At 40.1% G+C, this 14,571-nt stretch overlaps 1 protein-coding gene across 1 annotated transcript in view; it reads left to right on the forward strand.

Moving 5' to 3' along the window:
* LOC309553572 (venom factor-like) overlaps positions 1-13,763 on the forward strand; it is a 159,151-nt gene extending 145,388 nt beyond the window's left edge. The window contains exons 36-41 of the mRNA XM_082254844.1: positions 1,123-1,228; positions 2,836-2,925; positions 6,017-6,100; positions 8,887-8,970; positions 9,991-10,126; positions 13,538-13,763. Of these exons, the coding sequence (XP_082110970.1) occupies positions 1,123-1,228; positions 2,836-2,925; positions 6,017-6,100; positions 8,887-8,970; positions 9,991-10,126; positions 13,538-13,679 (642 nt within the window). The 3' untranslated portion in view covers positions 13,680-13,763. The remainder of the gene's footprint in view (positions 1-1,122; positions 1,229-2,835; positions 2,926-6,016; positions 6,101-8,886; positions 8,971-9,990; positions 10,127-13,537) is intronic.
* The last annotated feature ends 808 nt before the right edge of the window (positions 13,764-14,571 follow it).

The following is a 14,571-nucleotide window of genomic DNA, read 5'->3' on the forward strand; positions in this document are numbered from 1 at the left end:
CTCGATTTATTCTCCCTGGAGAAGAGACACCTGAGGGGGGACATGATATCAATTTATAAATATCTCAATGGGGATCTCAGCTTAGAAAAAAAAGCTGTTCAGTCGAAGGGATTGCATGAGGACTCGAGGGCATACAATGCGATTAGAGGAGAAGCGTTTTAACCTCAGGCAATGTGGGGGGTTCTTTACGGTTAGGGCTACAAGATTGTGGAATTCTCTACCACAAGAGGTGGTTTCTGCGGGAAGTATGGTGGCTTTCAAAAGACTCTTAGACGCACATCTCAAGGATCAAGACATTAAGGGGTATGTGAGATGATTACAGCCACACACACCTACACAGGTTGAACTGGATGGACTATTGTCTTTATTCAACCTCACCTACTATGTAACTATGTAATCGTTGCACTTGTGGGAAGTGGTTCTTCTTCATCTCTACTCTGACAATGAGAACATAATTTTTCTCTTAACATGAGAATCCAAAAAATTCCATAACTGTGCAAAATGTGTTTAGGGGGTCTTTCTTTTCACACAGTATAATATGGCTAATGGATGGAATAGAGAGTTTGAATACCTTGTAATGCAAGGGAACCATGTTCATTTTAGGACACCTGCATACGGGGACGTGTGTAAGATTGTATTTCACATTTTTCTGTATATGTGCTGTAGCTAGTGTCTTTTAATATATATATATATATATGTTATTGTTTATCCAAGTATATATAATAAATAAAACACAGGAATATAATATAAAATACACGCTTTGTATTTTTATTTTTTATGAGTGTGATCCTAAAGTAGTTCTAAAGGACACGCGTTTTTTTTTTTTTATCTTATTACATTAACTGCATTAAGCTCGGGGAAAAATTAGTGCAACTGCACTTCCAAAGGGGCACAGTTTATTTGCTTTTAGTAAACCCACACCTACATCTCCTAGATCTTATGAGTATTTCTTGTTAAGAAATACAAAGCTCACAGGGGCTCTAGCCTTACTTAACTCTGTTATTGTCCCCCAATTTCTGTCTGGTAAAACATAAGCAGGACAGGAATTTAGGGTCAATCTTTCTAATGGGTAATGTTAAAAACATTTCAGGCGTTGAACTTTTTCTTTTATTGTGTACTTAGATATCTCACACTGAGGATGAGTGTCTGAAGTTTAATCTTCACCAGTACTTCAAAGTGGGTCTCATCCAACCTGCATCTGTCACCGTGTATGACTATTACTCACCAGGTAAGAGCTTTACCAAATCTCGCTACAGCTGTACCTTGCTTCTGATTTTTTGGAGAAAAAGTAGTGAGTGTAAAGCTTGTATAACAGTGTAAATTTGCTGTCCCCTCAAAATAACTCAACACACAGCCATTAATGTCTAAACTACTGGCAAAAAAAGTGAGTACATGAAAATGTCGAAATTCGGCACTTGGCGAAATGGAGTTCACCAGAGCTTCACAGGTTGCCACTGGAGTCCTCTTCCACTCCTCCATGACGACATCACGGAGCTGGTGGATGTTAGAGACCTTGCGCTCCTCCACCTTCCATTTGAGGATGCCCCACAGATGCTCAATAGGGTTTAGGTCTGAATACATGCTTGACCAGTCCATCATCATTACCCTCAGCTTCTTTAGCAAGGCAGTGGTCGTCTTGGAGGTGTGTTTGGGGTCGTTATCATGTTAGAATACTGCCCTGAGGCCCAGGGAGGGCATCATGCTCTGTTTCAGTATGTCACAGTACATGTTGGCATTCATGGTTCCCTCAATGAACTGTAGCTCCCCAGCACTCATGCATCCCCAGACCATGACACTCCCACCACCATGCTTGACTGTAGGCAAGACACACTTGTCTTTGTACTTCTCACTTTGCTGCTGCCACACACACTTGACACCATCTGAACCAAATAAGTTTATTTTGGTCTCATCAGACCACAGGACATGGTTCCAGTAATCCATGTCCTTAGTCTGCTTGTCTTCAGCAAATTGTTTGCAGACTTTCCTGTGCATCATCTTTAGAAGAGGCTTTCTTCTGGGACGACAGCCATGCAGACCAATTTGATGCAGTATGCGGCGTATGGTCTGAGCACTGACAGGCTGACCCCTCACCCCTTCAACCTCTGCAACAATGCTGGCAACACTCATACATCTGTTTTCCAAAGATAACCTCTGGATATGAGGCTGAGCACGTGCACTCAACTTATTTGGTCGACTATGGCGAGGCTGTTCTAAGTGGAAACTGTCCTGTTAAACGACTTTATGGTCTTGGCCACCGTGCTGCAGCTCAGTTTCAGGTCTTTATGTAGAGCAACAATTCTTTTTTCCAGATCCTCAGAGAGTTCTTTGCCATGAGGTGCCATGTTGAACTTCCAGTGACCAGTATGAGAGAGTGAGAGTGATAACACCAAATTTAACACACCTGCTCCCCATTCACACCTGAGCTCTTGTAACACTAATGAGTCACATGACACCGGGGAGGGAAAATGGCTTATTGGTCCCAATTTGGACATTTTCACTTAGGGGTGTACTCACTTTTGTTGCTAGCGGTTTAGACGTTAATAGCTGCGTGTTGAGATATTTTGAGTGGACAGAAAGTTTACACTGTTATACAAGCTGTACACTCACTACTTTACATTGTAGCAAAGTGTAATTTCTTCAGTGTCGTCACATGAAAAGATATAATAAAATATTTACAAAAATGTGAGGGGTGTACTCACTTTTGTGACATACTGTATATATAATTTTTTTATTCATAAATATATATTTATAAATATTTTTTTTTTTTTTTTTATTATTGGCTTTTGACTGTATGTGCTGTGCACTACCTATATTTTTTTCTTTATTTCCCAACAGAAAACCGTTGTACCAAATTCTACCATGTGGATGAGAACAGCAAACTTCTGGGCAGGATCTGTCAAGGAGAGGTGTGCCGCTGTGCTGAAGGTAAAGATTGTAGGATGATGATTATTGGTCAGTCATGTGTTTTTGGGGTACGGGCGTTAGTTGAGGTACAGAGTCCTGTGCTCATTATTGAGTTAGGCTGAAGGGAAAGACCATTCCTAGCCCGATTTTGGTGTACGTTTATGAAAGGGTGAATTTTTTTCTCTGTTTGCTTCTCTGCAATTCTCCGGGGAAAATTATCTCCTCTGGCACCCTTTTTATGAAGCGGAGAACTTCAGTTCTCGCAGGGTGATCAGAGGAGAAGTGTTTCCTCGGCGAACGACCGAGATCTCTATACAAGTGAATGGGGCGCCTGTAATCTCGTGAGACAAAGCGAGATTACCGTACTATGAAAATCACTGACGCTCTTTAATAAGCAGTGATAGATTATCACTGCTGAATACACGATCCCCACTAATGTTAATAAATAATAGTCCTGACGTACGCAAACCACGCCCTACGCGTTTCGTCATACGACGTCATCTGGAGCGTATGACGAAATGCGTAGGGCGTGGTTTGCGTACGTCAGTACGTCACTTCCGGGAACGGTGGTTTGAGCTGGTGGAACGCGGAAGCGACCCGGCGAACACCTCAAGCTGATAGTGAACTCCCTAAATGTGAGTGGATGCTACGTTGTTTTACCCTAACAAGGATATACTACGCAATGGAGGCTTGTTTTCTTTTCTAGTGACCAGGGAGTGCTGAGCCACCTTCCTAAGAGTGCGGTAAGCAACGGTGCAATTGGTGGTACACCCACTGGCGCCAAACTTTGTTTAGCACGCAATCACACACGTGGTTATCAATAGCACTCAGCACTTTATATGTATACATGTGTTTATATGGTACACTGAGCACAGCCCATGCGAATATATAAAAGGTTTACAGCACGCAGCACTTTGGTTTAAGCACTATATGCACTTTTATATGTTTTATATGAATTATACAGTGTATGGAATTGCACAGACACAATATTTATGTGGTAGCGCCGGTCCCAACATCACTTGCACTTTTTACCATTCTACTACCTCAGTGGTAGGTTGGGGGCAGCTTACACCACCATTTTTTAGTCCAAAAAGTACTGAAACTCCATAGCGCTGGTATTTAAACCCTTTTCAAATCATACTATATTATAAGGAAGATTCAGAAAAATATTAACTGCTATGATAGTATTTCTTTACAAAATGTGCCCTATAGTTACACTTTAAGTACTCATTTATATAATTTTTTTAGGTAAACTAGTCATTACCCCACTTAAAAAAGGAACAAAAATGTTGGCAAAAAGCAAAATTCCCAAAAACCACATGGGCTTAAACTGGCTTACCTGCTAAAAAAAAAAAAACAAATATGTATTGGCTAATTTTATAATTTCCTATCCAGCCTCCCATGCCAGACAGCATAACTGGGTCCTGACCTCACTTTTTTCTACTGAGGATAAAACAATACAGCTAGTTGGAGGCCTCGACCAGTTGTAATTGGATGGTGGAACAGCAACATTATGAGGTCATCCCTGTGTGCCATCCTCTTATCAACCAACTCAATGTGCGGTGTGCAATACAGTAAAATTTGATTGACTTACAATGTCGTCCTTTTCTCTCCCAGTTTGAATCCTGTTTTGCAGGGAACTATAAGAAACTGATATAAAGACAGACTGAGGGTATTAGATGGTTTATATTAAAGCAGACTGAAGTATTATTAAAATATAAAGGTGGGGGAGGGTGATTATTACGGTCCTCCCTTCCCTGCCTTGGGGTCTTTTTTTAGGGAGAGCCCCCCACCTAGTACTCATTGGTCAGATTCAGATGATCATGAGGAGAGGGGGTCTTGGCCTTTTGGCTAAGTGGACCTAAGTGGACCTGAGTGTGTCTTATCTCCATCAGGAGGCATTCACCCCATGGGGTTAAGAAAGGGTCCTTCCTCTTCGGGAAAAGTGTTTTTTTGGGTTTGTTCACATGCACTTTTTTTGTTCACCTTTTGTAATTAGTTTTTGCTCACTGGTGGCACCACAGGCTTGAAAAATAAAGGTTTATTTAAAAAATGAATGTGTTTAATTTAATTTTTTTAATACATAACGTAGCTAAATAAGGATATTTAATGTGTTCCTTTACCTCTGTGTTAAGTTTGGTGTTCTGTTCTCACTACACGTATGCCCTAGGCATGTGCAGCTCAACATACAGCTAAACCTTTAATCCTATAATAACCAGTCCTTTTGTAACTTAAGGCTTTATTCCAGTGAAAGAATGGTGGTCACATGAAACGGGTTACAAGTCAGATGGATATGCAAATAGGATTGTGAATAGTCAGGTGAAACTGTAAATAAACAGATAAAGGCATACATTAAGTATACAAACATAATCAAGATATGCACTGAGTATATAACTGACAGTTCATAGCATACCAGCGATGCCTCCAAGAGGAGTTCAGGAATCTTCCACAGCAACATAGGATACTGTCTGCTCCCCCATGAGGTAAGTCTAAAATGGAGATTTTCTCAGAGAGGAGTGGAACTAATATCCAGCAATAGAGAGCAAGATATACCATAAAGTGCTGTACAACAACAGTCTATGCCACAGTGGCATCTTGTGGACAATATTGGTATTGCAAGTTCCACTAACATTAATTACTTCCAAGCTGAAGGCATGACATTTGGGTTTTGCATTTTGGGGTTAAAAATATTTTGGGAGCTCAGCTTTGATCTGCTATATCTGTATTTTTTCTATGAATGTTACTTCTTCATCGTTTCTTATCAGGGTGAAGGTGCCTGGTTCTTTTTGTATATGGATTAACCCTATATGAATTCAGGATACTTCTTCATCATATCCATACAATTCTGTAACACTGGGGTTGATTTGCTAAAACTACATGCTGCAAAATCTGGTGCAGCTATGCATAGAAACCAATCAGCCTCTAGGTTTTACTGTCAAAGCTTAATTGATCAAGCTAAAGTTAGAAGCTGATTGGCTACCATACACAGCTGCACTAGATTCTGAGTGCTCCAGTTTTAGTAAACCTCCCCCACTGTGTCCATTGTTCTATACATATATATATATCTTAAAAATATACTAACAAACTATATCACTGACCTTTTATTTTGCAGAAAATTGCTTCCTGCAGCAACAGTTAGAGGAGGTGGACGCAAATGTACGATTTAGTAAGGCGTGTGACGTCGGTGTGGACTATGGTAACTCACTGTTATATTATTTAATTTAGCAACTTAAAACTGAATGCAAACACTAAGGCTGCCCACACACCAGTAAAATATAACTCAAAAATGTATATTTGATAACTGTTTTTGGATTTTTCGATTGGTTAGTGGTGTCAAACTGACGTTCAATTTTGACTGTAGGGATGAGCAAATTTAAAGCATCAGGATGGAAAATTTTTCTTTAACAAATAAAATTCTAAATGAGAATGTGGTTTTTATTGAAAAATAAAAAATAAAAAAAAACACACATATTGCATTGTGCATGTTTTAGGCACAAAATAAACCTTCCTAATAAATCTGAGTTTCCATTCAAATAGCAGATCTGGATGAAATTTTAAGGGCTTTTGAATAGTAAAGCCTTATTAAAATAGAAAGTATTCACATGTCTCCTTCCATTCCATATACCAAAAAAAGGAGAATAATTAATTTCAGGACAGTGGACGGAACCATTACAATTATTCTTTTCATCCGTCTAGCTAGATGCACATCCACAATTGCGGGTATACAATGCAAATATAATCTATTACAGAGCCATTTATCCTAAACTGCATACAGCTGTTTCAGGCTATATGGCCATCAACAGTGAAGTGTATGGTAACCATGGCTTCTATGCGGTAGGATATGGGACCCAACAGGACAGTACAACCTTCTCAGCATAACCTTTCAGGGTTTTTGAATGAAATTAGTTGACTTTGATCGTATGAAAGAATGCTCTAATGAATGTTTTATAAGACTTTATATATGAAAGTCCAAATTACATTCTACTGGTGTATGGCCAGCTCAACTTTATTGACCAATTGTGAAATGCTATTGTCATTAAATTACAGTACTTCTTTGTGCCTTGGGAGGTTTACACAGGAGTCACCAGAACAGGAAATCTCCCCAATAGGAGTACAAACAGTGAATGTAGCGGAGTCTAAAAGGTTGAGAAGAGCCAGCGGGGTCTGCCTGTCAATGTGCACCCTTTATCACCACTGGGAGATTTTCTGGACAAGTCAGAAGCTGACTTTTAGAGGAGGAGAAGGAGGTGCCTGCTGGTTTTGGTTCAAAATACTAGTTAGTCACATTCAATTGAACTTGTTCTGTAATATTGAACAAATGCAGAACAAGTCCAACTGATTGTGACTAACTATACCATGACCTGGATAAATGAGAACCTTCACAGACCTACTGGTTTTGGTTTGTGTGATTTTGTCTCAGGAACATGAAGACTTTCCATATCATGGACAAGTGGGGTTGTGCCCGGTTGGCCATGCTTTGTTTACACATTTTGTAGAAGTTATCAGAGTAGTAGTAGCAAGGTTTGAGGGTCTGCTTGAACAACAGAGACTAAAGTTCATACGTTTCCCTGGATCCTCAAGCCCTCGCTGATGGTAGCCAGTGTTATTTACACTGAATTGACAAGGATGAGGCATTGGATGCTATTCTGAATTACTAATTTTCTAATTGCTGAAAGTTCTGTGAAAACTTTGTTTAACAGACCCATGGACTTTGTGTGCCACTAAACCCTGAGTGTTTACTTGGTTTCCAATGAACCAGTGTATGTCCGAGTAAAATAAATACATTCAAGTTTTAACTAAAAGAACAATGTTCCTAGATGCTCTTGATGTCTTGTAAGGAATCTCTGCATGATAACATTTTAGAATGTGTGTGAAGCAGGAGTGTGAGTGATTTGCCCTGATCACATGTCAACAGCCACATTGGTGCTGATCACAGGGCCCAGTTATACATGATCAGATGAAAATCATCAGTTGGAGTCAAAACTAGAGTTGAATAAGCTGCGCTAATGAGAACTAATGATGGGTATTGTGCAATACACCAATCACAATAATACTAAAGTGAATATAAATTCACACAAATAATAATAGATTGCAATAAATAAGCACCACGTGCCAAGTGGGCAACATAAAATAGTAAATGTGTGCACACCTGATGACCACTAAAATCACAAACATAAATATGTGATTTTAGTGGTCATCAGGTGTGCACACATTTACTATTTTTTGTTGCCCACTTGGCACGTGGTGCTTATTTATTGCAATCTATTATTATTTGGGTGAATTTATATTCACTCTAGTATTATTGTGATTGGTGTATTGCACAATACCCATCATTGGTACTCATTAGCGCAGCTTATTTTACTTATTTTCGTGCTTGGTGTTGTCTCACTTAAAGCTGCTGCTTTTTATTATCCTTTATTGTTAGTGTGGTTACCCAAATTTGACAACTAGAGTTGACCAGCCATGTTTTTTTCCAAATTCTCCAAAAAGTGGCATTAGGCAAGTGGCATGTCATTAAGTATGTGTAAGGGAACAGTGGTTTATTCTGGTTGTGGGGTATAAACATTTCGACCAGGAGGAGTATAGGGTGAAAATTAAAGGTCTACCCATTGTGCACCTTCTGGCCAATCATGAAGGTTCAACAGGGGTTAGCAACTGCCCACTTAGAAGATACAGGTCAGTTGCCAATAAATCGATCCAACTGCACAAGTCAAGGAAGAGAGATGACTGTACTAAAAAAAAGTGGTAGCTGGGTATTTTCCAGCAGAGCCTGGCGAATTCCATAGGTTGGTACAAATAGCTGAACTACAGCAATAAGAACTGCAATACCAGAATCCTGGACAGATAAGAATGCAAGTATGACCAGTAAGATGAAAGGGCACATACAAGGAATAGTATAACTTTACCCACTAACATATCAAATGTATCAAAATGTGATATAGGATACTTTAAATAACTCTTTTTTTTTTTTGTGTTAAACAGTATACAAGACAACACTCAGCCAAATCAAGGAGGAAGAAAACTACTTCACCTATGTTATGACCATTACACTTGTCATTAAACCAGGTAATGAATGGAATAAGAACTCCTGTACATAAATATTGTCCATAAAGTAATAGTAGTAGCAGTCTCAGGCCTTAGACTACTTTAGCCACATAGTTGAATCATATTGGTGGACCCAAGGACAGGTTTTAAAGAAACATTAAAGCAAACGTAAACTGTAAGGCCTCTTTCACTTAGGCACTATCAGGCAGCCAAAACAGAAGGTGGAGGCACGCTTTTAAATCATCTCAACTACCTGGCAATTGGTACTGGACAGTCCCATGCACATAGCCATTGGAACAATGCGTAGCAAATAGGCAATGTCACAGTCACCTGGCGATACTGCTTGCCACTGCCCCCTGTGGACCTGAAGGGGGCTGTGGACCACACTGCCAGGTCTAATGGATGCAGGTTTTAGTGAGGTAGATAGAGATTTCTGTGAAAAATCTCTCTTCAAACAAGCCTGCAAGAGGCGTCATATTCCCTCCCAACCGTCTGCTAACCATGGACCAGCGGCTCCTTACAATGTGATTCACCATGAATCATGAATCAGAAGTTAGACCCATATGAAAGAGGCCTAACTGAATAACCTTTACAGTAGTTTTGGTACTCTTGCATCTCAGTGTTGCTGGTCTTGCAGCTTATTTGCAGCAACTTCTTGTCCATATGCACTCGCTCCAGCAATGGCTGCATGGCAATTCTCAGAGAGAACTTCCTGATGGTGACAACAGTGGATCATGCCTGCGAACAACTTGAAGTTTTCGTCAGAAGCCTATATGACTGGGAGACAACGCAGGAGCACAAATGGGAGATAGGCATATCGTGTTGTCACCTCATACCAGGAAGTGCCTGAGCATGGCAGGATGACCAGTAATTATTTTAATGAAAACTGCAGATTTGAATATGTAGAAAATACTTTGAAATTTACACTAACATGGTAAAGCTTTTATGAGATTTTAGTGGTCACGTTTGCTTATGCTTTAAATGGTTGTATCCATAGACCAGGACTTTACTTTTCATATGTATGTATTTTTCTGTCACCAGGAACTGATGTGGTTCAAAAAGATGATAAACGCAATTTTATCAGTCATGCAAAGTGCCGTAAAGCTCTAAATCTGGTGGTGGGGAAAGATTATGTGGTGTGGGGAGTTGCCAAAGATCTGTGGAACCTGGGCTCTGGGTAAGTGACATGAAAGCTATAACAAATCACATATATAACTTTTTTAAAGTTTATGTCAAGCCAAAACTTCTTTCTATAGTATTGGATTGATTTGGAAGGATGAGAACCCCTGTTAACAAAAATTCAATTTTTAACAGGGCTGGAGAAGACTAATACCCCTGCCAATTTCTTTTTTTTTTCTTTTTTTTTTTTTTTGTGGGCAAAGAAAAAGACACAATGGGGTCTTATTTAAAAACATTCCTTGAACGAATATCATACACATTGCAGGCTGTACAAATGTTCCCCATATTTTCCATAAAAGATTAATTGCTTTGATTGTCAGCTCCATCTAGTGACCAAAATATGGTATACTGTATTGTATCCTTGGGATATTAAAAAAAAAAAAAAAAAAAAAACTATACTGCATTCTTCTGTTTCAAATGACACTTTATGCATTGACATACCTCCTTAGACCCAGTCTGTCTGGACAGTGCAGTCACCCACTGAACTGGCACCATCTTATCTTCAATAAGACACAGAAGTTGAATCCAACACAATTTTACTTCAGCTAATTGAAGTACAGAGGATATTTTGTACAATCCTTTGAAGCGTAAAAAGACAATGACAGGGGGAGTATGGAAGAAATGAGGGGGTTCTAGATAGGATTGAACTAACTAGCACCAAACTGGAGGGGGCAACAGAGGGATAAACTAGAATCACACAGTAAACAAGTTGTAGTAGCCCACAACCTCCACTTGATGTCAGCATACCACTGAACAATTATAACCTGCTGCAGTTCAATGTAACAGAAAAATTACAAAAAAGTGGGTCAGAACACACATTTTGGCTACTAGATGGAGCGGATGATCGTAGTAAATCTATTACTGAACATACAGGGAGGATTCATTAAGCCTGCATGAGTGTGTGTGACATTTTTCCAGTTATTGTTTTAAAATAAAACCCACTATGTCTAGAAGTTATTCTTATGGCAACCTTTTTTGGAAGGGTTAAATGGGTTCCACTTTATTAGGGCTTGGTAAATGGTGAAGGAGAGAAACAAATGCTGGACTTGATTAATGTGGAATAATCTCAAAATGTAAGTGAGTTGAGTTTTGGTCTAGTAATATGGTTCCATCACTGGTATAAGTTAGAAGAATAGTGCCCCATCATTGATATTATTTGAAGGAATAGTGCCCCATTGTTGGTCTCAGTGGGAGGAATAGTGCCCCATTGTTGGTATTACTGGGATTAATAGTACCTCATTGTTGGTATTACTGGGAGGAATAGTGTCCCATCATTGATATTAGTGGGAGGAATAGTGCCCCATTGTTGGTATTACTGGGAGGAATAGTGTCCCATCATTGGTATTAGTGGGAGGAATAGTGCCCCACTGTTGGTATTAGTGGGAGGAATAGTGCCCCATCATTGGTATTAGTGGGAGGAATAGTGCCCCATTGTTGGTATTAGTGGGAGAAATAGTGCCCCATCATTGGTATTAGTGGGAGGAATAGTACCCCATTGTTGGTATTAGTGGGAGGAATAGTGCCCCATCATTAGTATTAGTGGGAGGAATAGTGGCCCATTGTTGGTATTACTGGGAGGAATAGTGTCCCATCATTGATATTAGTGGGAGGAATAGTGCCCCATTGTTGGTATTACTGGGAGGAATAGTGTCCCATCATTGGTATTAGTGGGAGGAATAGTGCCCCATTGTTGGTATAAGTGGGAGGAATAGTGCCCCATCATTGGTATTACTGAGAGGAATAGTGCCCCATTGTTGGTATTAGTGGGGGAAATAGTGCCCCATCATTGGTATTAGTGGGAGGAATAGTACCCCATTGTTGGTATTAGTGGGAGGAATAGTGCCCCATCATTGGTATTAGTGGGATGGAATAGTAGCCCATCATTGGCATAAGTGGGAGAAAAAAGTGCCCCATCATTGGTGTTAGTAGAAGGAATAGTGCCCCATCATTGGTATTACTGGGAGGAATAGTGCCTCATCATTAGTATTGCTGGGAGGATAAGTGCCCCATCATTGGTATTAGTGGAAGGAATAGTGCCTCATCATTGGTATTACTGGGAGGAATAGTGCCTCATCACTGGTGTCAGTGGGAAGAATAATGCCACATCATTTGAATTACTAAAAGGAATAGTGCCCCGTCATTTTAATTACTGAGATAAATAGTACCCCATCATTGGTGTCAGTGGGAGGAATAGTACCCCCATCATTGGCATCAGTGAGAGGAATAGTACCCCATCATTGATGTCAGTGAGAGGAATAGTGCTCCATCATTGGTGTCAGTGGGAAGAATAGTGCCCCATCATTTGCATTACTAAAAGCAATAGTGCCCCCTCATTTTAATTACTGGGAGAAATAGTACCCCATCATTGGTGTCAATGGGAGGAATAGTGCCCCCATCATTGGCATTAGTTGGAGGAATAGTGCCCCATCATTGGAACCAGTGGAAGGAATAGCACCACATAATTGGTATTAGTGGAAGGAATAGTGCCCCTATCACTGGTATAGTGGAAGGAATAGCACCCCATCATTGTCAGTGGGAGGAATAGTACCCTATCATTGATGTCAGTGAGAGGAATAGTACCCCATCATTGATGTCAGTGAGAAGAATAGTGCCCCTGATGTCAGTGGGAGAAATAGTGCTCCATCATTGGTGTCAGTGGGAGGAATAGTGCTCCATCATTGGTGTCAGTGGGAGGAATAGTGCTCCATCATTGGTGTCAGTGGAAGGAATAGTGCTCCATCACTGGTGTCAGTGGAAGGAATAGTACCCCATCATTGGTGTCAGTGGGAGGAATAGTGCCCCATCATTGGTGTCAGTGGGAGGAATAGTGCTCCAATATTGGTGTCAGTGGGAGGAACAGTACCCCAAGGGCCAGATAAAGGCGAGCAGTCTGGACCCAGTAGTCTGGAGACCAATGAATTAGAAAATGGATTCTCATTAGTCATTTTTGAAAGACAAAAAACGATTTCTTTGGGTATCCAAAAAAAGTCTTAGTCTTATATTAGAACTGAGGTGAATACTTTGTATTCATTATGGATATAGTAAGGGATGGTTATCAGGTTTTTTTGCCATCTATATTTGGGTAGATTTCTCTTTACTTCCCATAAATAAAACAGTGAGAGGAAAGTAAGAGGACATTCCTGGTTGTCACCAGGGTCACAAAACCAGTGTCGCTCTCGCTCTCTCTCTCTCTCACTGTTCTAGCGACAACTCAAAGTTTGGGATTTTTTTTTTACTTTTGATGAGGGTAAACAGGACAAATAGAGGGGGTGAATCCACATGGACAAAGGAAGTAATAAAAAAAACTAACAGGTGTTCTAATCCCTCTCCACTCAATCCAAATTTATTTTTAAAAAGAAGTTTTGCTTTTAGTTATTTTTTAAGTTTAACCTCAAATGTCTCCCTTCAGGTACTCCTACATGGTGACCAAGGATACTTGGATCGAGATGTGGCCAGATGCTAGGCAGTGTCAAGATGCCGAGTATGAACAACTGTGTGAAGAACTTACCAACTTTTCGGAGGAGCTGCAGTTTCAAGGCTGTCCTAATTAAACCACACTTCACCAACGTTCTTTTATATCCATTGTATAAATAGACTGATTTACTACAACAATAAACAGTGTTCTTTGTTCCACAGTTTGTGTTCGGGAGATTTTTTCTTGGTGTCATATGATCACTGTAAATCATTATAGCAGAACCCACATTGAGAGGAACATGTTGCATTGCTGATCCAACTGCGTGAACAGAAGGGACCAAGTGCCAAATGATCATTTTAAAAGTGGACACCGGCAACACCACCATATAGTCATTCATTTATACACAGCTGTTCATTTTACCTTTTTGAGATATCTGTCCAGGAGGGTAAACCGTAGTCCATATTGGAACTCTAACAACAAGTATTGGAACTCAAACAACAAGCCTGATGAAGGAGGCTTTTTTTGTCTCCTGAAATGCGTTGGGATACTTTCTTCCCACTGAGTGAGACTTTACTGTCAAGAATAAAGGATATATGGACTTTTCAATTGACCTTTTGGTGCTTGGTCCCTTCTGTTCATGCTAAACTCTTCAAGCAGGGTGTGTCCCATTCCTGTGGGACAACTCCCCAACTTTGTGTTTTCTGAGCGCCTGAGATCCATTTGAGAAGAACCACTACCAATCTTGCAAGATAGCCAAGCTATCCAGTACCTCTACTTTATTTTATTCGATCTCACGCTTGGGCAGTATAAAAGGCTTAATAGCTAGTACTCCTGCCTTACAGCACTGAGAATCTCAGTTCAAATCCCAAGGACACCACCTGCAAGGAGTTTGCATGTTCATCCTTCATGCCCCTATAACATGCTGGCAGGTTAACTACTTAAAGACCGGGCCTTTTTCTGACACTTTTTTGGTTCCAAACAAATCTTTTTCTGACACTTTATTTACATATAAAATTCAGAATTCTTTG

This window comes from Pelophylax lessonae (assembly GCF_965119305.1).
Source record: "Pelophylax lessonae genome assembly, chromosome: 4".
Lineage (NCBI taxonomy): Eukaryota > Metazoa > Chordata > Amphibia > Anura > Ranidae > Pelophylax > Pelophylax lessonae.